Source organism: Pezoporus wallicus, unplaced genomic scaffold (genome assembly GCF_028554395.1).
Source record: "Pezoporus wallicus isolate ANWC-B61680 ecotype Strahan unplaced genomic scaffold, APGP_CSIRO_Pwel_v1 contig_7684, whole genome shotgun sequence".
NCBI classification, from domain to species: domain Eukaryota; kingdom Metazoa; phylum Chordata; class Aves; order Psittaciformes; family Psittacidae; genus Pezoporus; species Pezoporus wallicus.
The window spans coordinates 499800-527364 of record NW_026642638.1 but is presented as its reverse complement, the minus strand read 5'-3'; the positions used below and the strand labels follow the sequence as shown (position 1 = coordinate 527364).

General features: G+C 40.1%; 1 protein-coding gene across 3 annotated transcripts in view; it reads right to left on the bottom strand.

Moving 5' to 3' along the window:
- Positions 1-4670: 4670 nt before the first annotated feature.
- GABRB1 (gamma-aminobutyric acid type A receptor subunit beta1) overlaps positions 4671-27565 on the bottom strand; it is a 125067-nt gene continuing 102172 nt past the window's right edge. Inside the window, exons 6-10 of one of the 3 annotated variants that reach the window (XM_057431064.1) lie at positions 14000-14137; positions 13743-13895; positions 12203-12453; positions 9465-9469; positions 4671-5134 (exon numbers count right to left, since the gene is read on the bottom strand). In XM_057431064.1, coding sequence (XP_057287047.1) covers positions 4753-5134; positions 9465-9469; positions 12203-12453; positions 13743-13895; positions 14000-14137 — 929 coding nt within the window. In that variant the 3' untranslated portion in view covers positions 4671-4752. Of the gene's footprint in view, positions 5135-9464; positions 9470-10362; positions 11181-12202; positions 12454-13742; positions 13896-13999; positions 14138-27565 lie in introns of those variants that run through there. The other 2 variants (XM_057431062.1, XM_057431063.1) reach the window with 2 other exon arrangements.

The window sequence follows — 27565 nt, the reverse complement described above, 5'->3', positions numbered from 1 at the left end:
ATTTTATTCATAGACATATTTGTCTTGATGCTACTTTTCCCTTTCCTCTAGGTTTAGTTGCTTTATAGAAGGTGTTCAACCATTCAAATTGTCTATGGTTGGGAATTTTACTCAAAAGTACTCTTTATATGCCTTTGCTCCTGTGGAAGTCTGATGTAGAGAAGGCTTTTGCAATTTTTTAGCATCAGGTTGGTTAGTTCAACTAACACAGTAATGAAAGGCACTGGAAGGTGTGTGGGTTTTTCTAACTAGGAACTACTACAGGTCCACAGGGACTGCTTTGGTGGTACTGTCTTCAGGGAAGGATTCCTAGGATTATAGGGATCAAATAAGTTTTGTTTTGTTTTGTTTTTTCCCCTGTGATCTCCCATATTTCTGTTGGTACTGATTTAAATGGGAGCCGGAACAAGCATTAACAAGAACTGCTGTTAACTGCCTTTATAAAAATCCAATCCTGAATTTTTTACTTATGCCAAAGACTTGTTCAGCTATTTCATGAAACGATGATTTGCTGCCTCTGATTTGTAAAGGTGCTGTTTGCTGCAGCACACAATATTCAAACTTAGTTGCCTCTGAAAGTCTAAAAAAATCAGGTAATATGTTGTCAGCTAGATCAAAACAGCGAATGATGATTCAGAGATGGGAACAAGGAAACTGGTTATGTTCACAGCTGCAAACAAGGTTGCTGATGTTCTCACTGAAATGCACCATCTACCAAGGGAACCGTCTTTCTGAGCATTTTTGGCAGTGTGATTGGTATTTTATACTTTTGTGGGAGACTTTACAGATAGCCAGTGATGAGTTAAAAGACATTATTGGTCAGAGACCATCTCTGGAGAGGTGATGTGCTTCTGCTGTCGTTTAATTAGTTTAGGTCCTTGTTGGTAATGATACACAAATGCAATTGTAGTTTGCTAAGAATAAAAATGTGTGACTACCAGGCCATTTCTTAGATTGGTACCAGCACAAGACAAGAGGTGATGTTTTTATAAAACTTGCAGACTGAAAATTGCTTACAAAGTTATAAAGAAATAATCACACCAAGGAGCAGACAATATAATTAGAGATCACTCCAAGACCATAAGTAGACCAAAGGTACCTCCTCTTCCTCTAAGAAATGCTATATTTCTCATTTGTCTCTTAATTCTTTCACCCTGTGCACATGCATTTTGGTATTATTACATTCTGAAATTCAGTATTTTGTGATCTGCCTTCTTTGGGCTACAGGATGGTTGCCCATGAGGACAGGAAGAAATATACTTGTGCAGTCACAGCTGTGGGGGTTTTATGCTTTGTACTGCTGAAACAATTTAAAAATATTTTTGTACACAACAGGTAAAACACAGCCCTTTTTTTTGACTAAAGGCAGTTTTAGGAACGTATCCTCAGTACATGGGAATTCACGAGAAGGGACAGAGGTTCATCAGTGATGGGAAACAAGCATCTCGTGGAACGTGGCACCAGCCCTGGATGATTTTCCCCATTGTTTATCTCAAGGAATCCTTCACTTGCAGTACAAGGGGCTGAAACATTTTGTATAAGGGTGAACAAGGTGACTCCAAAGTAGCAATTTCTGTGCTGTTCAGTGGTAGCATAAAGCACAGGAATGTTGTGAGAAATATTTCTGTGATATTTAAAATATTATTTTTTGTGACTAATGAGGTTGGGGTTCAAGTCCCTTTCTGCCACACAGGAGAGTTGGATTAACCTGAGCTCTGTCCTTTGCTCAGCTAGCTGCTTTGTTGAAACTTGTAAGAATATAGCATCTCATAGATCCTTACTATTCTGTTACCTTTTGGTTGAAATTGCCAAGGGATTCAAGTACTGTTGGGAGACAACTGTACGCAGTCTAGAACAGTAGAAGCTCATATCCTTGGGAAACCTAACTAAGAAGGATGCCTAGTGCAAATTGCATGAGGCAGCTACGCAGATTGTAAGCAGGTTTAGCAAAAACCTAATTAGGAATAGGACTTTGTGTTGATCATGAAGTCTGGCTCCTAAGGGCAGGCAAACTAACTACTAAAGTACAACAGTGACAGAGCTTAGCATTACTATGTAGTTCACCTTTCTTGCTAAAAGCCAGCCAAATCACTCCCAATATGTTGATGGGAAGAGGTTGTGTTTCTTTAGTACTCACTAATTTCTAGCTCCGGATGGCAATCTACATAAATAGACATGTTTTTCCATTCCGTGCCACTAATAACCACTGCCTTTTCCTTGCTGCCAAGCTATTGCTCTCAAGTGAGAAACATTTTCTTCTGCTTTTTTTCTAAAAGTAGTTTAAAGAGGGATTATGTGCTAGTTATGATTATATACCCTGTTCACAAGTTTTGGTTTTAATTCCCTTTTGAGGCTTTGAAAGCAGGTTTAGTTTCAATCCAATGCACCTTGTAAGCTTGTATGCCAAATTCTATTTTCTTTATGAGAGTTAGTGGTTAAGTGTGCGACAGGAGCTCAGCAGGACACAGGAGATACTGGCTCTGGGCTAAGGTATTGCCGGCCTGCATTAAGGGGCTCTCTTACCTCATTATGTGGTCGGCTTATTAGCCCCTGGTGCAAAACTTCCTGCCAAGAGCTGGCAGCTTTTTCCTCACTCAAGATCATGGCTTCCAGCTCTTGATGCAGCCAGGGCTTGGTGTGTGCCATTCAAAACTGGTAGCATGGCCGGGGTTTGTATCGGTGGCATGTGTTGAAGAACTGTTGATGCACAGGGGTAGACCCTGCAATTTTGGAGCATGCTGTTCTTTGTGGAATTTTGCATTTGCGCTGCTCTAGGTTTGTTAATGGCCCTTTCCCTGCTCCATATCCCCTCTTTTTCTTTCTTTCTTTTTTTTTTTTTTTGCTTGAAATGGTACAAGGTAAGTGCTTTTAGCCCACCTGCCTAACATTTGTGAACAAAGTGGTTGGATGATCCATAAACTAAAAACTGTGTCTATGCAGATGCTAGGAGTCTGCTTCACTTCTCCATGGAACTTGGGATGAGACTGGGACTTTTGAGCCCACAGTAAAACTGATAGTCTCAAGGACCCCCTTAGATTAGCAGTGTCAAATGGCTGGTTTGCAGCCTTATACTGTTTGTAATCATAGAATAGTTAGGGTTGGAAGGGACCTTATAATGAGCGATTTAAACCCTTTCTTATCTGGTGATTTATCATTCCAGACTGTTTCTGCAGAAGTCTGGTGTGCAAAGGGCAGGGGTGGCAGGTCCTGATCTGTTAGGAGGTCTAGGTCTTGAAGGATGTGATGAACATTAACATGTAGGAGTGTTTAATTTATTATTACATTATGATTAAAAAGCTGTAGTGTCAGCTGAATAAGGTCATCTGTTGACCTTACCACCAGGCAATGAGGAACTGATGAAGAAGCTTTCCACATCACTTGTCGGTATTCCCTATTAACTCATAACTTTGTGTAATGCTGCCTGTTGTCCTCATCAATGTTTCTTTCTGTATTAGCTGGTATTGATAACAATCAGCTTTTACATATGTTGGCTTGTATATCTAAACTCTCCTAAAAGTATGAAACACTTTCAATGCAAAACAAAATCTGGTAATAGTTATGCTTCAATAAAATGCTATGTTAGGGAACATAGTGTAAACTCTATTAGGAAAAACCTGGCAATAGAGAAAGGGATTTGATACAGGTAGGAAGTGACTGACCTATTGATTTTCAGTTGCATGAACTTTGCTAATACTTTGCCTGTGGCTCCTTGGCTGGAGTTGTCAAGTGATAAGCAGTTGGGCTGGGAGAGGCAGCTCCACAACAGCAGTGCACCCAGCATCACCAGCATGCTATATGGCTCAGCCATATCTCTTTGTTTCTCAGCAATGTAAGGAAATCTGTAGGAAATGGTATGCAGAAATCTCAGGTCTGTTCCCAGACATCTGCCAACTTTTGGGAGAATGTGTTGCAGTTGCCAGCTGCAGGAAAAGTGGCCACTCTTGGTCTGTGGTATCCCTCAGTAGTTGCTTCTAGGAATGAACACATTTGGTTTTTACTTTTCCATACAAAATTACAGATGGCACAATTGTTCTCCTCAATTTCAACTCAGCGACTTTGTGGAAATAACAAAATTCCAGTTAGATCCAATCAGCTGATTCCTTAGTTGGAAACTCTGAGATTTGTCTCTGCTACTCTTTCTGTCTTTTGAAGATCCCCGCCTCTCTGAAAATGTTAACTTCTCTTCGAGTGATACTTCTCAGATGCTATGGAAATTCTTCCCAATGTAACTATTAACTTAGAAATGATGCATTATGTAACAGTTATAATCCTTCAAACAGTTATTTCCTCAAATTTCTGTACACTAAATGCTGAAAGACTGTGACATAACTACTTCTTTGAGTTGCTTTACTGTGTTGTTTGGAAGCATGCTGCTGTGGGCTGCCAATATGTGATAAGAAATATAGTAGGACCAATTTTTAATCCACTTAAATAGATGAAAGTGGGTACAGAAAGATCAAAGGTGATGTGCAGACACTTTGTAAATGTTGAGGTATAGTGCTTTGGCTGACGATGCTCTTTAAGAACAGATGTATACTATTCTTAATGTGATGAGGCTGGATGGCTGGATTTGGGTTGTGGGTTGTTTTCATTTTGTTTTTTAAAGCTTAAATCTAGTATTCAATAGCTGGGTCTTACCTTGAGAGTGTAACATAATGGCTGCTGCAGTTCTTCGGTTAATAAAGTTGAGAAAGAAAAGTAACAAGTCTGACAAGTCTAATTATGTAGCCTGTGGTAATGTTATTGCATAAATTAGTGTACGTAATACAGCCAGTAAACAACATTGAAAAGAATAAATGTGATGGGAAAGACCATTCTGGACCACTTGTCTATCAAGTTAACATCAGTCAAATCAGGGATTTTGACTTTGATCTGGGATGCCCTCCTTCTTAAGTGTCCTTTCTTATGAAGCCTGTGCCTATCCAGAGCACTCCTACTGTAGAGGTCTCTGATGGAAGTGGCTCTTCTGTACTGCAGGTTGGCACTGTCGTATGTGTACGTGGTGGTGCGGATGTCACGGAGGCTCGTGGACACGTCTGAGCAGCTGATGTCATTTCGTATTTCAAGTGGGTTAAGAAGCATGCTTCCATGGGGATCAACCTGTGTCAAGGAAGGAATGTGAATTAGACAAGTTCTTCAGTCAGCCTAAGGTGTTTCCCAGGCTGACAGGTACCTTCTGGTTCTACTGCTGAGGTGCTCCTGGGGCTGTAGTGACAGTTGTGTCTTGTACAGCATTGGCAAAGGTGAAAAGATACTGAACACACTTTCCTGACTAGTGTGACATTAGCTATAAAGCATCTAAGTACCTTCCATCCTGACCTGGTTCCTTGGACTGGGACCTTTTAATTCAGCTAGCTATCTCATCCCCTGTAAAGTAAGACTTTTCTAATTTTATCTTTGAGTTAGATCATGGTCTTTATGAAATACTGATTTTTCATGTCTGGTGACCTGAAGCTTTCAAATACTCAAGGTGAAAATTAAATGTTGCTGTCTCTTCCCATTTTATAGTTCTGTACAGTTTTAGTGCTGTAGGTTAGTTTCAAAACCTGCTGTGTAACAATGGGTTCATTGTATGAAGAGCATGTAGGTACATGTGCATTTTATCAGTTATTGTAAAATGCTTCTGATGATTATGAATTTCGGAAGTTTGCTATACTACAGAGATGGAAATCACTACTTGCAACAGCACACCATTAACTTGCCCATATGCAGATAGAATAATCCATTTTACCCAATAAAATCTTATATTCAGGTGCATTTTTGTATGTCGGTACCAGAAGCAGTTGTTTCAAATATTCTTATCACTCTATTTGTGCTGTTAGTCAGTCGGGGCACTATTTTACATGCCTAAGCAAAGGACTGAAAACTGCAACCAGTCTATACATGTCCAATACAAACAATGATCTGTGTATAGAAATAATATTTGAATATCATTGCATTTTTCACATATGAATGTAATTAACCATTAATAGCTACATTACTATGAAGTGTTTACTTTTCACTCATCTTTAGTTTTCTGCTTGTTTGTAGTAAAACCTCTTTTAGAGAGTGTCTTGTGTCTTTCCAGAATGACTCCTGATTTCTCCAATAGAGACTTCCTAGAAGTTTCAAATTCCCAGATATTTAAATGTCCACTGTAGCTCATATGAGGGAAATACACATTAGGACACAGACCTTTTAAATGAAATTTCAAAGACTTTGACTTGAGTATTAAAACTGTTTGTTGTAAACTGTGGTGTTGGACCTACACTAAGTATATTACAGTCTATGCCATGGCTGTCTGGCAATGCCTTTATACCAAGGAAAAAGTAATTCCTGACAATGTATAGTCTTGTGAAGCACAAGTGATATGGAATACTTTGTTCACACTGAGCTTTAAATTTATAGTAAGACATAGCAGAGCTAGGAAATTATATAATAATCTACAGCAGGTCTGAAGTATGTTCAAGAAAAAACTCCAAGCAGAGCACATGGGGAAATCCAGTCTTTGGGGATTACTGCAGAGGAAAGCTGGAAGCCAGAGAAGCCTTGGTTCCACCTGGCAGCATGGAAGTTGTTCCTTCCCATTACCAGAAGGAGAAAATGTTGCGTGATGACTGCTGGTGTATTTACACTGTGCCAAACTGAGCACTTACTAACTGAAAACAAAGAAATGAAGGGGCTATTTGTACAAAAGCCACACAGGAGAACTGTGAGACAAAAATAAAAGGTCTTCTAAATGGAGTAATATATCACCAGAGACAGAAAATGCACTAGTCTGGTTTAGCAATTGGTTCTGTTTATGTTGAGATAAGCATTCAGTGGAGGCATCCCTTTTCCCACTACTGTTTTGGTAGGAAAAGCTTGCATATTCTGGGTTAGAGAGGCCAGCTGGTCATAAATCAGCATGGTGTTTGCAATCTTTACTTGAGAAAAAAATATATTCAAATTTAAGCAGAAGGAAGATCTAAGGTAGGGTTTCCTACTCTCCAGAGGATTGCCGTAACTATGGAACTGTTCATTACTCATAAGTTCTGACATTTTCTGTGGAAAAAGCAACAATCTCCATGTAAAAAGATATTTTTTAATCGTCAGAAGTTTTGATAGGTTTTCAGTATTTTCCCATTTTTTTCCCCAGCTCTTTGAGCTGTCTTTGATTATATAACCTAATGTTTAATCTAATTGACTTTAGTGTTATAATAGTAGTAACAGCAGTGCAAGCATCATTAAACTGTTATTATGGCTTCTCTTTTGTGAAGACAACTCATAACTGCCTATAATCTAAATGGATGTTTCTTAAATTAATATGCCCTGACAGTTTATTATAAGCCAAGCAGTGTATGAATTCCCACTTTAAGTCTTACAAATGAACCTGATATATTTTAGAATGAGTTTTATTTAAATCATTTTAGGCAGGATGATTTGTATACATCATGAAGCAATCCAGTCTGTGAATTGCAGTCATTGTGATTCAGAGCAAAGAACCTTACACTGATCTTGAATAAAGTAGCCAGGAAAAATATAAAGGCTCTTCTTATGTACCTGGGTCAAATTCTCTGCTTCTGCAACATGAAACTGGACTAGTAGTTAATTACCCGCATTATTAAAAACCCTTTCAGAATTTATTGAGGTTCACTCCAAAATATTCTTAAAACTTGTGCAGCTGAGGTTTTGTTACTGAAGCATAGGAATTCTAATGGTTCCCATGTCTGGAATCTGGAAAAAGTACAAATTGTTAAGGGATACACAAAAGAGATTTGTTACTAGTTTTTTTTATGTTAACACTAGAATGAAATAACAGCAAATATGCACACAGTAAAAGCTGTAAATTTGATGTCTTAAAATCTTTCTGCCCTTACTTAATATGAGGTTACCTGGGTCTTGCTGTTGGTTCTGTGCATCAGAAACAGCCAGTAGGCTTTAACTCATTCCACTCCATGTCACAGTGATGAGGCTCTTTCCCCACATCAGAAATGTACTGCAGTTCTACACAGTCTTTGACACATTTGTGTTGGATGGCATGTCAAAAAAATGGGAATGAAAGAGACAAGACTCTGTCTACTCATTTTCTGGCCCCCTAGCTGGTTGTCTGCTTGGGAGTAGGGTGTCTCAGTCCTGCTTATAGGTAGGAAAGATGGGTCACATCAAACCCAGAATATTTTTTCCTTACTCAGGTACAATGCGTTTATTCTTTCAAATACCACCTTATTGTTCTTTAACTGGAATGCCCTAAACTTTATTACATGAACTGACCATTGCTCAGATGAAAACAGGATTTCTTGCTTAACAGATATTCTGAGAATAAATGTGGGTAGACGTGAACGTATGTATATATTTTGCCTTGTTTGTACAATGCATAAATTTTGCCTCAAATTTTAGAAAGCTGAAGAATTGGTTTTTGTTTTTTTTTTTTTTCCTGTCTGTTGGACATACCATGAAGAATATGTGAGGAGGATGTTAAAGCATCTAAAGCTGAAATGCTAGTCATCTGCTATAATTATCATACTTTAAATATTCTTCAGATGCTTTTATGTGGTGGTGCTTCTTGTAATGATGTTTGTAGCCCTATTGAGTTTGTAGATTTTTAATTCTTCATTTGCAGTGAACCTACCTAAAGCCTAAATCAGCACAGATATTAATCTTCATTAGTGATGGAAAAGCTTTGATGTGTGCTCAGGAAAAATCGTAAAAAGTAAAAATAATCTGGCTTGCATGTTTACTTAGAAAATGCAATTCCTGGTTAGGAGCATCAAATTATATTGTAAGTGTAAAATAATTAAAGTAATAAAATAACCCTAACCCAATAGTCTCGTGTTGACCATATAAAAAGTAATCAGTCCTGTGTTGACCATATAAAAAGTAGTCAGTCAGCTTTAGGGTAAAATCATGTTGGCATTCCTTGACAAGAGGATGAGCCCCAAATACTTAGTGCTGTCTAGAATGGGTTTTTACCTACCTACTTTCTACTTTTTTTATGTTTACTAGTGGGAGGTAAAAGGTTAAGAACTTTTCTCTAGTCTCAATGCAAAAACATCCTTTCTCTCTTTTAATATGAAAGATTCAGGGCCATGTTACTCATACAAGCTGTCTTGTTGGAACAAATGCAGTAGTGTTATCACAATCTGATCTGCAAAGAAACAGGTTATGTTCAGCAGAGGTGTACTTATTCAGGTGTGGATTTACTTGAAGGTTGAGCTGGCTGTGTGATTATGTGCTCATTCCTTTTTCTCCTTTCAATAGGAGAAAACAGTAGTAGCCACCATACTGGAAGATCGCATATTTTCCTTGGAGCCAGTGGCTGGTCTCTGCTTTCCATTCCAGGTGTTTTGTGGTTCACAAAAGGTTGAAAGGAAGGTGTGATGCTCTGCAGAACTAGGGAAGAAGACACCATGCCTTGTGCTGCCATTTATGAGCCCCTTGATGGCTCAGTCCCTTTCCCACTCACATTATGATTGCATCCTCTCTCTTTCTCATGCTGAAAAGACATCTTCTGTGTAATGATTATTCACATTGTAATTGTCTGGGGAAACAGAATTAGTTATATACATGGACTATCAAAATGTTTTCTTGCTGGCTAAGTTTCCTCCATGGTACCTAGCTTTGAAAAATGGACAAGGAGATATAACAGTCTTTATGCTTTATTCAGAGAAACAGCTTGTTTACTACAAAATAATTTTTTTCTGCATATTAAAAATTAAAATGGCATAAATTATGAAACTGGAGAGGCTTTATTTCCACCTTCTTCGGACTGTAGAGCAAGAACAGCCACATGTGAAACAGCAGTATGGTTTCCTTTTCCACCTGGGCTTCTCTATACTGTGTTAATATCACAGTCAGTTTGCTGAGGGTTGCTCACATCTCAGGCTTTTGTTATCTGACGAAGGAATTTGAATTCTTTTAGTCATGTATGTCAGATGGCAACAAGAAATATCTTCACCTGGCACAAGGAGGAGAAGCACCGTTACATATCTTCTATTGCTTAGAGGTCCCTGAAAGGATAAGTAGTATGGGTCAATAGTAAAAGGAAAAAGTTACCCTATAGCTGTATATACTTACAGCTGTACTTCCTTTGTGCTCAAAAAAATCTTTCCCGTGTTCCAGTAGCAGTATCATGCCACCAGTGGAAATTCTCAGAACATGAAGGCAAGGGGCTGGGAGCTGGCTTCATTAGAGGTCTCATAACCTTACCATGTCCCACTGCTCTGCTCATGTGCATTCTTCCTGCTGAAGATAGAAATACAGCTGTTGGACATCTGCACTTTCATGCTAAGTAAAATGAATGCTGACTGGGTCCCACATCAATGTTATCTCCAGTGGGCTAGCAAAATCCATTGATATCCATTCACATGTGTGTGTCTATGTGTATATATATATATATATATGTGTGTGTATCTAAAATCACAAACTTGCACTGCACAGGCAAAAAGCAGTCAGTTCACTTAAAACATTCACAGCCTCAGAATGGAATTTCAGTCTAAAGTGTGAACCCTTACAAATCCTGTTACAAAGCGTGTATGCCTTCGGTTTTCTGTCAGAAAAATGCTGGTGCGTGAATGTGGTGCTCTGAAAAATTAAAGTGTGGTTGTAAATACTTTCTAACCTGTTCTGAGTACTGGTCTCAGCATAATCTTCGTCAGTGTAGCATTTAGAAAGAAGCTTTTAGTCACGAGTTAAGGCTTTTCTTTTAGTTAAAAGAAGTCTCCAAATGTGTAGGAAAAAGAGCTTACCTGCATCTTATCCTTTACACTTTCTCACCCTTAGTTCTGTGCACTAGGGCTTCAGGTAGCCAAGGCTGACCTCTGAAGAAGTGTTGCTTCCCTCTTCATCATGAATCCTTGCTGTGCTTCTTCTCACCTAGGCTGGGTTATCTCCAGAGCTGTTGAGGTGGCTGGTTAGAGTTTGTGTGTTTTGCTGTTTTTTCTGCTTCCTTAACTTCCACAGAAACGGATAGATAGTGTCTGCACACAACAACCCGTAACAGGGTGGCTTATCTCCTCTGCTCTGTGGAGGACAATACTCTGTGGGACCTTGGAGACTGCTTCAAGCCTGAACGGAATTCATGCACCCACTGTAATAAAGCATCTCCTACACACTGGGACAGGAGGCGAATGCAGGAAAGGGCTTTTAATGGGCTCATGAGTTCAGTGAGACTGAGGACATGATGACTCAGTTAATGATGCTTGGTTGTAATGGTGTGGTTGCTGGATCACAAAGAACACAACCCTGGAATTAATAAAATATCAGAGTTTCTGAAATGCACTTCCTGGCATGTATGTGAAATTGCAAACATCCATCAAGCTGAAGTCTTACCTTTAGTCAGGGTTTTATGTGTCAGTCTCGTTCTTCAAGCTGAACACAAGGTTCGATATAGTTTTATCCAAATGTTATTGCCTCAGGCCACAACAATAGAGGGGTTTATAGGACAGCCTGGGTAAGATCTCATTCATACTTGGATGTAATGTATTGTAAGAAAAGCAGAGAACAGAAGCAAATTTGGGGCTCATTAGGGGATGTATTTTCCTCTGAGTCAGACTGGGCAAAATACACCTGAGGGAAGTGTTTATTTCTGAAAAACTGGGAAAAAAACGGAACAATTTTATAGAAGTTTGCAAGTGCTCAGTGATGTACTGGTAAATTTTCCTAGCTAAAAAAGTGACCATAATATTACTTCCTGGAGTTTGTCTGGCTTGCTTTTTAATTGGAGGTAGTTGTGGCCTGCTTGAATTTAGCCTGAGGGAAAAATCCTGACATCTGTGAAAACTGTTAGAACCTAGCAGCATCGTCCTTCTGTTCCTGGAAGCTCAGTGGTGTGGGCTTCAATCAAGACTCACTGAAGCAACAGCATCTGTCTTTGTTTTCTATTTTTGGTGACGTTTCTGTGTGTAAATAGGAACTATATAATAAACATTTCTTCTATATCACCTTCTACAGCAAAGATGTATACAGTTGCAATTGTAAATATTTAACTTCTTGTATTTCTTCCATGCTGCAAAGAAATGCTTGTTCTGAATATTCATTTGCATTTCCTGTAGTTTCTTACCCTGTTTTCAGTTGAAGATGGAATAAAACATATGTTGGTGTAATCTCCTTAAAAAGTTGTTTTTCCCTAGACAATCTTAAATGCTTTCACATATGTGTTTAAATTACATCTATCTCTACTATCATATACATCAACATTGTCACAGCAGAAATAATGTTTGAAAAATTAGCTTAAACATTTTACCTGGCCTCTATTTGTTTCCAGTCTGCTCTTCTTGCCTATAGCATGTCCTGCTCTCCTTCCTGCGTATTTTTGACGTTGGGGTCCTTTCCCAAAGAATATGTAGTTTACAAAGGCATATTCCAGCAAGGCCAGGAACACAAACACAAAGCATCCCATCAGGTAAATATCTATTGCCTTTACGTAGGGAATCTTTGGCAAGGTCTCCCTGAGGTGGGTGCTGATGGTGGTCATGGTCAGCACAGTTGTGATTCCTGTGAAAAGAGGAAAAAGACATTGACTAACAAGAATGGGAAGTGAGCATGAAAGGTGTAATGGCAGCACTGCCCCCTGCTGTGCACTTCTCATGCTCTTCTATGGCTTATGTGATCAGATTCTAAACAGCCAAGGGAATGTATTTTCCAAGACTGGAAATGAAGATATCCTTGCACGCCTGCTAATATCACCTTCTTTGGATTTCCATGCATTAAAGAGTGAATGAAATAGCCTTCAAAAACCCAAGCTATCTTGGTACATCTTTCCTTAAGTTTTACAATAAATGTGCTAGGGAATGTCATATTAGCTGACCTGAATAGCAAAGAGTTGATCGCTGTTCTCTCTATGTGAGGAAATGCTTCTGACTTTACTTAAAGCAATAGCCCTGCTTGACCCCATAGGGTGGCTTGCATTGCTCTGGGGAACTTGAATAAGTATCTAGCCTTTGACTGAAAACAGAGGATTGAAAGGAGAAAGGGAAGCTTTATAATAAAGTGATGGTCTTTGATGACGAGAAAGTGATGTATATGCTTGTATCAAAGCAGCTCTTCCTGTTAAAGAGGTGCTTTCAAGTAAAGTAAATAATTTCCATATCACTGTGTTATCCACCATTGCATGATTCTTTCTACATCATTAATGCATCTAGATAATAGCTGTAGGCACAGGTGTAATGAGTTGAATTTACAGAGAGGTGGAAATAGAGGTGGGACAAAATAGCTTTCTGGCATTATCATTTGAAAAGCTTCCTTACAGTGCAGATAATGACAGGTCCTTTCCAACCCTAACTATTCTATGATTCTATGATTTTATGATTCTAAGATCTTGGTTATTAAGGAAACTTGTAGGAAGAAACATGGTACGGGAAAAAACCAACGGGTAAACCAGGCTTATTTGTTGTAAGCTGGTGTATCTCCACTCACTTCAGTGGGATCTTGTCTATTCATTCCAGCCACATATTTGGCCTGAAAGGATGTTTTCTAACATCAATGAAATGTTGATGCATCACGGCATAAATACCTGAATTAGACCTTTATGCTTCAGTTTGAAAGCAAGGTACTTTTGGCCTGATCTGAAGACCATCATGGCAATTGGAAATCAGTCAGGATCCCATCCTAACTACAGAGCAAGAACTTCAGATGTAGGCAAGGTGACATCTTCCTGACAATGAAGAGCCCTGTGCTGCATGTCTAAGATCACAATTAATGCTGCTGCTATCAGCTGTCTGGATTTGGTGCTACTGTATTCAAAGACAAAATGAATCTATGTAGTTCAGTGATTTTGAAATTACCTAGGGCAACTCTGGCTGCAGAGGCATCATAATTGATCCAAAAAGATACCCACGAAAGAATTGTAATGAGTGTGGAAGGCATATAGGTTTGCAAAATGAAGTATCCAATGTTCCTTTTAAGCCGGAAGCTCAGTGATAATCGAGGATATGCTCCTGAAAGAAAGAAGTCATGTAATGACTAATGCCTAAGATAGTTAGACACTGATATTTCTGGGCTGGGGAAGAGGGGGAAGCTTTTTTAACTAGCCAGTTCTCACCTGTTGTAAATTCCACTCTCTTTGATACCATCTTGTAATCAATGATAGAAAATTGTGGGAGTTCAATGTTATCAACTCCTGTTACTGCTGACTCTCCTCCATTCCAGTAAAATTCAATATCATCAGTAGTGTATCCATCTGCAACAGAGGCATGATTGGATTATTGATTCTTCTTTTTGTTTTATTACTTGGCTTAAATAGTTGTGGTTAAAGTTGGAAGGAGCTGCTGTTAATCAGGAATTCAGCCTCCTGTTGTGTGACATTTCTGTTGTACAGAAACCACATAGCCTCCTCTGTACTCAGGGGAAGCTTCTAGGTGTGGAAAAGGAGAAGACAGAAAACAAGGACAGAATATAAGATTAAAAGTCAATTTTTAGCTAGCTCTAATACTACTACTTTTCATTCAGGCTTGAGTTGCTCAGTTTACCAACAAACTGGTAGAACATCAGCAAAACTTTTAAAGTCTCTAGGAGGAGCTCTGACAGTAAAACTAGGTTCAGTTCCCAGCTTTGCATTTGATTTCCTATGAACACTGTGACAAAATACAGAGTTTGGAGCCAGTGGAGACAACGATGATTCTAGAAGAACTCAGGCGCCTGTACTAATACCTGACAATGTCTGTCAGAGCTGTAGATGTCCCTTTGATATTCATGCGACATTTTATTTTTTAATTAGACTGTGGCATCACTGATCTTCTGCTATTACAGAACTATTTCTTACTGACTTCAAAACTAGCACCTTTCTTTTTCCTTTTATCAGTGACATTTATAATTTTATTATCATATATCATAATTATCATGTAATTAAAAATTATTTTCCCATTCTGCCACTGGCCATGTTAACATTAGTGTTACCATTTTTGAAAACTTAGATTAAACTCAAGAATGAATGAGTTTCAAAAAAGCCACCTCACAATTGATGATGCTTTTGAACTAATATTTAAACTGATTCAAATATATTGCATTTTACTACCTTCTCCAGTTATCTACCTAATGAGAGAACAGCATCTTATCTATTTTTAGACTTTTCCTTCAGGTGTTAGATTTATTCAGGTTTAAATCGTATAACACAGATCAAATAACTTGTTTGAACCCAAAGCTTTAAAAAACTTGGCGGTAGTTTTGCCAGCTGAACCAACCATCAGAAGCTTCTACAGAGTTGAGAACTTATCCTTTCATATACACCAATAATGCTCTTTCTAGGAAGGGAAATGAGTCTCGAGATGTCTTTGCCTGTGGTAATGCCTGGTAACAACTCATCTCTGGAAGGCTGACCACGTGCAGTACAGGTACATGGTTTTCCTGGTGACAATCAGAGAAGCTTTTAAAACTTGCTGCCAGGCTCAAGGGACTGCTTGGAAAGTCTACAGTTATTGAACAGCTATCCTTTGATGCAAACACACAGTGATGGGCTGCACAAGTTTAACTGTTCACATAGCTTATTTGTGAGCTGCTCAGTGCCATGGTTTGCTAACTATCAGAATTGCTCCCAAAACCACAGTAGCCTGTTTAATATGGATCACTACTGTTTGCTTAAAACTGTGCTTCCCGATACGTATGCTGGTTTGTTTGAAATGAACCATCCCAAGGCTGTCACACAGGGCTCTCTGCATGGCTGTTTTTCATTCCTTCCAGGTAGAAGCCAAAAGCTTTTCACTGCAAAAGGTCAAGGTAGCTGTTTGGTAGTGGGATTTCAGCAGCTGCTTTAAAGACATCATGGACAAACCACAGGGGCCAACATGTAGGGTGTAATGCAGAATGATCGAAGGAAGAATGAAGACTGCTAAGGCTGTTTAAAGGGACAAGAGTAAGATTGTCAGGGAAGTGTTAACTTCATTTTTTTCAAATCTGTATTATAAAACATCTCTCTTGAATCTTTTCTCTTTCTAAAAAGATAGATCAAACCATAGGAAGTGGTAAACTGTCATACGGAAATGGTATTGATTATGTGTAGGCACACAGATAATCTCTACGTGAGGCAACACTCATGGCTATTTTATCTTTAGAATAACAAAGGTGCAGCACTAACTAGATGCTGCACAGATACTTGCTGTGTTGGCTTGCAGATACTGACTTTATTTGCTGTCTCTTCAGGCAGCCCCTGCCAGCCACTCTGCAGTCCCTCTGCCTTCTTGATGAAAGAGGGAGTGGTTTGGGCACCTTATTGCAGATAAAATTCCCTTCCCCAAAGGTGAATTATTGTAGATTTAGTTGTTAAAACCACAGTGGTACCGGATAAACACCTGGGATATCACAGGGCAGACTTCAGAGGGAAAACAGGCACAACTTCCTGCAGAACGATTGTAGCATGTGATTGGTGCAGTGTGTGGTCATGCTGGGCCCTCACAAAAGCTAATTATGGGAGTTTTGTAATGTAGGCAAATGTACTTTTCACTAGTCTTGGAAAAGCTTCTATGACTTCGGCTACTAAATGAAAAACAGAACTACAAGGTTCTAAAGTCACTTGATCAAAAGCAATGGATGATTTCAGCTGATGACAAGCTATCATGGCTGGCAGGCCATGCCTTTAACCTTTACAAGTTTTAAAAAAACACTTCCAAATGCAACAGAAATAGAACTAGCGTGAGCTACCATTCTTTCTAATATGCTGATTTGTTATTTGAATTTACCCCAGTTAAAGCTGGGGGGAAATGGTGAGGAAGGGATAGTGATGTTTTTCGATCAATCAGGAGCGTTCACTTTATTAGCTCTCTTTTTAGAAGAGTAATTGAGATGGAATATCTTCCTGTGATTTTGTACAGAGAGAACTTCAGTACAATCACGAGTTCCTTGACAGTCATTGTAATAACTCTGCCAGACACTAAGAAGGTGTAAACTCTCCCCAGGCAGTCCGTTTCCTGCTGGCATATCATTTTTGTTGTGTGATGCCCTCCGTTATGTGCTTTGCACATTGCTGTAGGTGTGTGTGAGAGGTGTTGGTCTCACATCTGACGGTGACTTACAGGTGCAGGGCTTGGAGGCCCTCCTGTTCCAAAGGTGTTCACATTGCCTTTTGCTTTCCAAACTAGCACACTTGAGAGGAAGGCAGTGGCTGCAATTTAAAGACTGGGACTGATCTCAGCTCTGCACAGTTAGCAGAGGGCAGATCACTCCTATTTGAGGTGAACAGTGACTTCAAGTGAGGAGTGACAGTGATATAAATGAAGACACATTCAGGGTGGAGCGGCACTAGCTTCTGGCCAGCAGGCAATGATAAACCTGTTTCTGGCAGCACATGCCTTAACATATACAATGGAAGAAAGCAATTTCAGTGATAGAGAAAGTGAGTCTGGTCTGTGCAGTGGCCAGTGCTAATATGCTGATTCGTTGCCTGGACTTATGTGTACTGACCAGGTATTCCCTCAACAGCTTTTTTTCCATGTGATCCGTTTCCATCTACATACATATCCATGTCACTGCTTTAAGGGAATGTTTTTGCTGTTGTGACAGAGGTATCAGTACTTGCAGCTGGATGGCGATGTCTGAACACATATTTCACAGAAGTCGGATATTGGCAACCTGAAATACTCCAATAATGTTCATAACAGCTGTCAGGAATGGTCACAACTTCAGCTGCGAAGTCTAGAATGATTTCCACTAATAACATTTAACTGATTTAACAACGTGAGTTTATCTGATTCAGTTATTCCCGTTCCCTGAAAACAGCCTCTCCGAGCGGGGGCCGAGCTCCAGCGCCGCTCCCAAGGACCACACCGGCGGCACCTAGGGAGCTCGGGGAGAGGCGCTAGACCTTCCCAGCCCCGCCTGTCACTGTCCTCACCCTCGACGGCCACCGGGGGGCCCCCGCGCTCCGCCGCCGGACCTGGTTCGAGCGCTGCTCGCCCCCCTTTTGGGGCCTCGGCGCGGGGCTCTCCCGGCCCTACACGTGCCACCTCGACGGGTGGGGGATCCGCCTCCCGCAGAGCCTGGCCAGGACAGCGACTAGCACCTGTTAGCGGAGAGCCGGGGTTCGAGGCGGAGCGGCGGTGGTGGGAGCGGAGCCCCTCGGTGTAAGCGGCAGTTTAATAGCTGGGCTTCATGCAGAGGGTGCATTGGGATATTAAATGCTCAATACTTCTAGAGCAAACGTGGCCTGGTTGCTGGGCTGGCATCCCTAGCAGGCTAGCTCACTTTAATAAAAAAAAATTTCCCAGGATTTCTGCATGTGATTTTGTTGGCCTAAATAATAAGTAATTTATTATTATTATTTATTAATTATAATAATAATATATAATAATAATAATGTTCCCATGAATATTATTTGATCTATTTAAGCCATTGTTTGCTTGGTATATTATTTTCCATCTTCAAAACCCTTGGGCTGTGGCCAGCGATATGAGGTTCAATGAGGCAAAGTGCCGGGTCCTGCATTTGGGCCCCAACAACCCCATACAGCGCTCCAGGCTTGAGAAGAATGGCTGGAAAGCTGCTCAGCAGAAAAGGACCTGGGGGTGCTGACTGATGGCTGCTGAACATGAGCCAGCTTGTGCCCAGGCAGCCAAGCAGGCCAGCAGCCTCCTGGGCCTGTATCAGCAATAGTGTAGCCAGCAGGGCCAGGGCAGTGATCATCCCTCTGTACTGGGCACTGGTGAGGCCATGTCTTGAATCCTGTGGTCAGTTCTGGGCCTCTCACTGTAAGAGGGACATTGAGGGGCTAGAGCGGGTCCAGAAAAGGGCAACGGAGCTGTTGAAGGGTATGGAGCACAAGCCCAATAAGGAACAGCTGAGGAAACTGGGGTTGTTTACTCTGGAGAAAAGAAAGCTCAGGGGGGACCTTACCGCTCTCTACAACTACCTGACAGGAGGTTGTAGTGAGGTGGAGTTGGTCTCTTCTCCCAAGTAACAAGCAATAGCACAGCAGAAAATGGCCTCAAGCTGCACCGGGGGGGTTAGATTGGACATTAGGGAAAATTTCTTCACCAGAGGGTGATCAGGTATTGGAAGAGGCTGCCCAGGGAAGTGGTGGAATCACCATCCCTGAAAGTGTTAAGAAACTGTGTAGATGAGGCCCTCAGTGATACGGTCTAGTGGTGGTCTTGGCAGTCCTGGAGTAAAAAAGCACTTGATCTTAAAGGTCTTTTCCAACCTAGTTGATTCTATGATGCTAAAAGAAGTTTAATTGCACAGCATGAGATATTAAACTTCTGAGAAAATAATGTCTAGAAATGATAATACAGCCCTTGATGTGCCAACACTTCTTTTTTTCTTTTCCTTCTAGACCAGCAGCTGGGAGTTTAAGTGAGAACACATGCAGAAATACCACAGATTTATAAAGTAACTAGATTCAAGCATGGCAAGGAATAGGTTATGTATAAATCTTGCTGTTCCCAGAAAAAAGATATTTTAGAAATGTTGCTGACATTGTGCTATAGCTGAGGTTAACAGTGCATTAGATGTTAATGTCACCACGCTGTTTTCTTTTTCACTTCAGCACTCACCGTCTCAAACACCTCTGGGATAAATAAAGATCTGTATTACATTCACTTAACAAGAAAATTCATGGTTCTACCACTGTTACCAAATTCCACAGAGAGGTCCAAATGAAGCCCCATTTTCCTTCTGATTCTCCAGGGTAGGGAGCTCTAAAACACCCAGTAACAGGGTCTCTGCCTTAGGGATCTGGGTGTAAATAGGGCATTTGAAAAGAATATTTCCACTGTGTGTGCCCCAAATCATTTGGCCTTGTGTAAGGACATGAGGCTAGAAGTTAACCTTTTCCACATGAGGCTAGAACCCAACCTTTTCCATTACTACTGGATCATCCCTTTCCTAACAACTTAGTCTTCATTGCTATGTATATTCTTGCAATATCATTTTTCTTGTTTCACACAGTTATCATTCCTACGGCTGTATTCAAACAGGAACCTAAAGCATTTCCCCTGCACACCACCTAGGGGGTCCACACAGTGGTAAATCTATAGCACTATCTCAACTTAAACCCAACATGTGAGTGGGGCACAGCAGATCTGGAGATGTTTTGGAAAGCAATGTCACTAGTTAACATTAAGGTGACAGAATTGCTTGAAAAGACTCCCTGTCTCCCGTGTTTGAGTGGGTGTTTGTTTTTCTAAATTACTTTTGTTTTCAACTGAGAAATACTTTCTATAGGCAGATGGCAAATTGTAACTGGGGATATGAGTCAGAATTAGCCTAAACAATACTGACCGAAATGACGACTTGGTTAGACTGCTGGAGTACTACAAGTTGTCAGTTACTTAAGAAGGTTTCTTAAATAAAACCAAAATTAACACATGGGGCAATCTGTTTCATCCCATTTGGAGACATCATTTCCTATCCATTAGAAGCAGAAAATAAATGTTATTACAGCATAAAGTCACTCTTGCAACATACTAATCTTGTTTAGAGAGTGAACAAGCTTTGCCTTACTGTGCAAATACCTTTAATATTGGTGCATTGTTACCTGTTATCATTGTTATCATTTTTTGCCCCTTTAACTTTTTAAATCTCATTTGCCAGTGAGACTTGATAGAAGGTTGAAAGTCTTTTGGGAAAGGAGTTGTTTTGTTTTGCTTAGTATCTCTTTAACGACTAACACAGCAGGACTTCTCAGTATCACTGTAGTCTCAATGGATGGAAATGTTGAAAGGTTTGTGGATAAGTAGTCAGACTTGTACTGAAAATGCCTTGCTGGTTTATTTCTCTTTCCACTGGATTATGCCAGCAATGTCAAAGGGCCTAATGAGCCTAAAATAGATGTAACACAGTGCACAATCAGAAATACACATTAATATATTTTATCTTGTATAGCTTTCATGTGCAAGAGTAGCTCTTACAAAGCATACTGATATTTTAATTTTTTTCTTCTTCAGTAGTCAGAGTTTCATTCTTGTTAGCTAGGGAAAAAAACCCAAACCAAGGAATTATTAAGAAAGGAAAGGAAAGCAAATGCAAAATTATTTGTTTGCATTTTCATATGCTCTACAACTAACAGCTATTTCTTGACTTTTATATGCAGTTTTCTTTCTTTCCCCAAAATAGCCATACTGAGTAGGCTACATAGAACAGCCACAGAGATAAAGGATTAAGGATAGATTTTCTTCCATTGAAGGAAGGACTGATTGAGTCAGGATTCTTCAGTCTGGAGGTAAGGTGGCTGAGGGGATGTTACAATAAAAGTCTCAAAGATCCTAAGTTACCACGGTGAGCTTGAACAGGACATGATTCATTCACAATCCCTCATGCTTCCAGACCATGGAGGTAACGAATTGTACGTCTAGTGGCTGGTTTGAAAGAAATAAAAGGGAATACAATGTACAGATAAACTGCAGAGCTCATTGCACAAGGTGATGTGTCAGAATGTTTTGCTTGCTCAGAAGCATAAATCTGTGTATGTAGAATCTTATATTCACAGAATAAAAATCTATCCAGGTTATTAAACATAGTGATACAATTTCTGACTTAAGGTAGCAAAGTGCAGAACGCTTATTGGAGGAGTATACTGGAGAAATAGCAGCATGTAATTCTTATGCTTTGTTCTGGTTTCATAGATATGTGCTTCTGGTCACTGTGAGAGACAAGATGATGGGTGAGATAGATGTTTGTTCTGAGATAGTACAGCAGTAAAGGGTCTGACACACTCCACTGCAGCCTGATATGCCATCTCATGTCTTTCACCTTTACAACTCATATTTTTATTTCATCATTGGAGTGATGATTTTTAGCCTGATGTTGAGAGCCTCTGACTCTACTCAGCTTTATGTAATTCATGTAAATTAAATTGGGATTAGAAAACCTTGTTCATACCCACATATTTTGTGCAGTACTAAGCAACCTGGCCATAGCAACTCAGTGGTGAGCAGTGCCAGTGATTTAACTTTGGACGTGAGACATTTTCATGACCTGTTCTGTCAAAATTCTCTCTGCTTTTAAAAAGTTTTAGCAAATCAAGTGTTGAGTATGTGCTCCTGACTGGTGTCTTCTTGTGTAAACTAGATTCTTGAGTAATTGGAACATGTATACAAGATGCAAAGCTGCTATTAACAGACCAGCCCTGATGAGTACAGCCATTATACATCAATTTCTACAGACCTGCAGCTAGTTTCTCATTATCTAATTTGAGTGGCTCTGAAGTATGAAGTTTTAAAATGGTACTTTAGTTACTTCAGTTGCAACTGCTGAGAATCTGTTTGTTGAACTGCTTCTATATTTCTTGCTTCCTTGCTTGAATCCCCTTCTCTTCTGGGGTTAAAACCAGCAAAGTTCTGAAGTCACACCATCATGATTTTGTCTAAAGACTAGTCAACATCGCTCAGGGCAGAGGCTATGCATGAGAAGATTAACCCCAATAGCTCCTTGCCTTACATCCAGGTTCTCTGGTTGCTGGTACTAGACTGTCCTTGAGAATTCAGAGCTGGGAACAGGGGGTTGTTTCTTTTCAGTAGCAAGTGTGAGCAACCTCAATCTTCTCTTGCTTTCATTCTGAAATGCCCTTTTTCTGAATCTGTTTTGAGCTTTCTCCTTCTCCCTTTCTCCTCCTTCTGAATGGACACTTACACTGAATACCTGCTGTACCTCGGTCTGCACAAAGTTCAACCAAAGCTCCTGACCCCTTCTGGTGAGGTTTGGTTGCTTTCCCCCTCCACTCTTCTAACCTTCATTCCCCTCTGTTTTGATGAGGAGAGGAAAGCATCAATTTTCAGGGGCAGCAAAATGCAGACCACAGACTGTTTCTATTCCAGTCCTGGCAGCGCAGTCTGGGAGTGGCTGGCTCAGAATAAGAGACCTCTGTGTGTCAAGACCTGATCTCTACTGGAAGCCCAGTGTTGCAGTCCCTTACTTCCTTTGCTAACTTAAAGGACTTCCGCACCTTCACATGATCCAGACCAAGGTAACTTGCCTGCAGTGCTGTTGGGACCACATCTCATGTAGAGTTTATAACTCTGATGAAAATCACTCTTTTCACTCCTCAGTTTCCCCTTCCTTCTTTTTCATCTGGAGGTGCTGTACAATAGATGGCTATCCCAGTCTGAGACATAGTCCTCAATGTTTTTTCTGACTTGAGTTGCTTTACGAAGTTAAAAAGATAACAAGACTATCTATAAGCACATTATGTAAACATCAGCAACAGAGGTCCAGCTGCTTAGCATTCAGTTAATTTAGTTCAGTCAATATTGCATGGTGCATAGTTTTGTCTGCTCATATTGTAAACACATCTTGCCCTTGAGCACTTATTTCACTTCACTAATTAAGATCTACTCGTTAAGTGCTCTCATTTTGTTGCCAGGCAGACTCCCCCAGTTTTAGATGCCGCTGTTGTACTTGGTGAAAAAGGCGTTTGAAATCCAGGTCCATCTGGTTTGTACTGCAGCCTGTCAGGCCAAAACCTGCTCTCATTTAAGGCAATAGTGTCTCTGCTTTCAACAGGACTCAGCAGATGAATCAGGACATCATGTGTTTCTTACGCTGGTATGGCTTATGCAAGTACACCTCATACTTCTATGCAATATTATATTCCCTTGTCTGAGATGTTGCCTTTTAGAAATTTAATTACTTAATTCAGGAGTGTAAATTTTTCAGAGGTAAATATGGAGACAACTACAGGGCCACTGTACTTGGGCTTTTTAGAAAAACAATGAGAGTGAGGTTTCATGGTGGTGTCACTCACTGTTCTGACTATGTAAGCAGCTGAATTTTCAATTCATGAACAACTGTAGGAAGATTCAAAGTTATATTGAGCTACACAAACATTTTAATTTAGGCCAAATTAAGAATAATTGAATAAAAAGTGTTTTTCTAAACAAAATTAATTTTGAGCAAAAATACCAATGATTTTGACTTTTGAAAGTGAAATATTGACTCTTTTTAGAAAATATATTTTACAATGCACATGTATTGTGCATGCATTATGCTTTTTTTGCATGAATATTTTGCCAAAATCATTACGTATTACTGAATCAATTTATTTCACTAGGGAAAAAAACCTTGCCTGAAAAATACCATTTTGTAATTTATTACATTTTTATAAGGACATGAAAGGCTCCTTAATAATTCTACTTCATATTAATGCTGTCCCAGGTCAGACAAGTCTTTCCACATTGAGACTTGAAGCATTGTTTTGGTTATTTGTATTACTGCGGTGTCTAGGAGCTATAGGTATAGATCAAGACCTAAAGCAGATAGGCAGTGAACAGAGAATTTCTCAAGATTTATGATATCTGTAAACTCAGATGCTTTTGGTTCAAGGCTTCATTCTCTGAAGTGAATTCGTGACTACCAAAATTTTCCAATTTGTTCTGGGCTTTGTTCATTTTATACAGTAATCTACACATTGTCAGGAGACAAGAAAATACATAAACTGCACTTATAGCTGTAATGTCCTAGGACAACTGCATTTTCTCAAAACATAATATGCCAGCTCTTTCAGAAATGTGATGTGATCAGGTGCACAGATTATTTTTCCTGCTGTTCTGTCTGCAGAAATGCATACTCATTTAAGAGCACAGCTGTTTCCAGAGACATCAGCCTCTTCTCTAAAAGAGCCCTGGTTTTTGAAGAGCAAGCCCAGCATCTCCTTTCACTGTTCCCCTCAGCTAGGGACTGTCAGAGGCTGAAGGCTGAGACCTGGTGAGGCTGTGCTGGGAAGCGACTCAGCCCCAGCTTTCCTGCCTCTTGCTGTCACCAGGGGACAGCCTGAACTCTATTGATACCTCAGAGGCTACTGAGGTGGCACTAAAATGAGAAGTTGGCAAGAATAACTCTGCATTCCTCTGTACGCAAGAGAAGAGTTCTTAAGATATACCAGATAGGTGACTTGGCTAACTTCCTCTGTTCAAGTGTCAAGTATTTGCTATTAAAATTAATGCATCCATATAGAGACAAGCTATCCATCTTTTTGAGACTAAAAAGGGAAAATGATATAGACTATACTGTCAGCATCTGAGTAATTTCTAAATGTATGTGCAGCATAAAAATACATTGTGAAAGTCAGATAACTGGTTTGTAGTCTTCTGTGGAAAGAAATCTTTCCAAAGTGTGGAAACAGAGCAGTAGCTGTGGCTTAACACTAGTGTACTGTGAAGAATGAATTATTTTAGCTTAGTGACTGACTTAAAATATGAGCCGTAAGGAATGACTTAAACTGAGCCAAAAATACATTTTAAATTTTGTTGTGGAAAAAAGAAAGAAACATACTTGGCTAATTTCTCAGTTTCAGTATCAACAAGCTATTTGTGAATGTGCCTCTCAGAGTATCTGAAATCTTGCTCAGCTTTATAGCTCTGTGGTAGTCTTTCTGTCCCTGTGATGTTTAAATCTGCTGCTGTGGATGCTCATGCTGTAACTTCAAAGCCACTCCTGTTTTGCTGCCAGCATGCTCTGTGCAGCTCAGAAGGATGGCATTTCAGCTATGTCAGAAGTTAACGTGCATCTACAGATTGCTGTGTCCCTGCTGAGTCTCCAGGGGTGATGCTTCTGAGAGTGGATCTGCAGTGCTACATGCTCAGTGCGTGTATTCTGCTTAGGCTATATGGAGTGACCTAGAATGTATTATCTGAGTGGCTTTAGAAATGATTAAAGTGTGTTTCAAACTTCAAAATATGTGGTCCAGAGAGAAGTCACTTTGCTGTCCCAGTGGGCAGTATATGGGATCACAGCAGCAGCCTATGTATGCTGATCTCCATTCCTGCACGTGCTGGGATATTTCCAGTGGTGCTGTCTTGCTTGTTCTGTGAGTGTGCTGTGATAAAGAGTTACTTCCTGTTTTTCTGGTGTTAACTGTTTTTTGCTAGGATTTGTGGGAGCTAGCTGCTTGAATATGGCATTTGATCCATGGTGGAGCCCTTGTGAAATAAGGCATTTCGTGCATGTCATAGAGCAGGCAGCAATGGGAGTACAGAAGACATGGATGGAGATCCACCTACACACTGGTGAATTGTGGATACTGTGCATTGGATGAAATGCTAAGAACCTTGTATCATACAACTGGTAAAAATGGTAGATTAAGTCAAAATGGGCTGCCAGGAACTTTACTGCCTTTTGCAGTCAGATGGTTAATGATCTCAGAAAGATCTCACTAAGTGATCTGAGTTTTGGAACAGATACCTTGCTGTCTTTCTTCATGGTCCACCAAGTTTGAAAGAATTTTAAGGCTTAGTATGTATTTTAGAGCAGTTAAAGGAATTGTCTGAAAGCAGAAGAGAGCTCTTATTCCCAGTGCTACCCTGTAATAACCAGAGACAAGACAAAGTGCAGAAAATGAGGTTCCCCCCACCCTGCATTTGCAGGGCTTGTGGGAAGTGGCACATGCTGGGACATGACTTTATGGCTGACATACCTCCTAGGGGAGCAGCAGGAGTCTGACAGGGGGTGAGTCAGAGAAGCTCTTCATTTGCAGATGTGGCAGAGCCTAAGCAACCGTGACGGGTGAGAGCTGCCTTCATTAGGTGCATCAGAAAGATGGTACCTCTTAAAAAAAGGCATAGAGTTGAGTGTTCTTCCAGCCTTTTTGGTTTTATCTGGAAGGGGCCTTACAACTGGTTTTTAGAATACTCGGAGTGATGAGCTCCTTTGGGAGGGGAGAAATTATGCTTTCTGGAAGCAATTTGATATGCCTGGTGAGAAGAAGCAGGATGAGAAAAGATGCCCTCTTAGTGGGTTTGGCTACTTAGGGAAAAGACATGAGTGAATCTAGCTTAAAGCTCCTGCTGCCTCAGATACCAGCACAGTTGTAATCATTAGTGAATTTTTATTGCCAGGCATGAATAAATTACTAGATATCTGGTGCTGCAGACAGGAAAAGAAAAAGATGTCTGGGAAAGCTTGGATTTAAGACAGGTTTTTCATCCCTAAAAAAATAGCCCTTTTTGTTTGAAGTGTAGGTTCTTACATCCTCAGTAGTTCAAATGCAATCATACCATGGATCAATGCAATCTTGTCTCAAGCAGGGAGCTGTGATAAATCTGTTCAAATCTAATTCTGTCAGACCACTCTGTGCCAACAGAGGTGATAATGAATGTTTAGGTATGAACACAGTTGTTGTTATTTCTGGCAACAAACTATGTGGAGGTTCAAGTGGAGTATTTTATTGACTCACTGTAATATCACTTTAAGCTGGTTGCACTTTCATGAAAGCATTACATACATTTATTGTTAGGTCTATTTCTATTTGAAGCAGGGACAGACATAAAACCAACGGATTCAAGGCAGAATTGCCATTTTCTGTACTGTAGCTGACTAAATCTTCCTCTTTTCCCCATCTCACCCTGTTTAGGTTTCCTTTGGCTTGTTCAGCTCACCCACACAAGTGAAGTGGTTTGTAAGAGTGCTGTTGACAAGGCTAAGGCATGGTTCAGTGTTGCAGTGTTGATCTCTGAATCATGCTGCAGTATTACGGTTGTCATAGAGATGCAGATTTTTGAGACCAAAGGGACAGTTCTGGTAATCCGCTCAGACCTGTTTTAAAACACATAGTAGCTTGACAATAAGTAAATAACTTTGCCAAACTGGAGCTCAGCCTGGCCCTCCCTGTGACTCCTGCGACAGTGAAACATATTTCACTGAAGTTTGGAGGATGCTGGAAGAGAAACCCCAAATGGGGACTTAATTTATT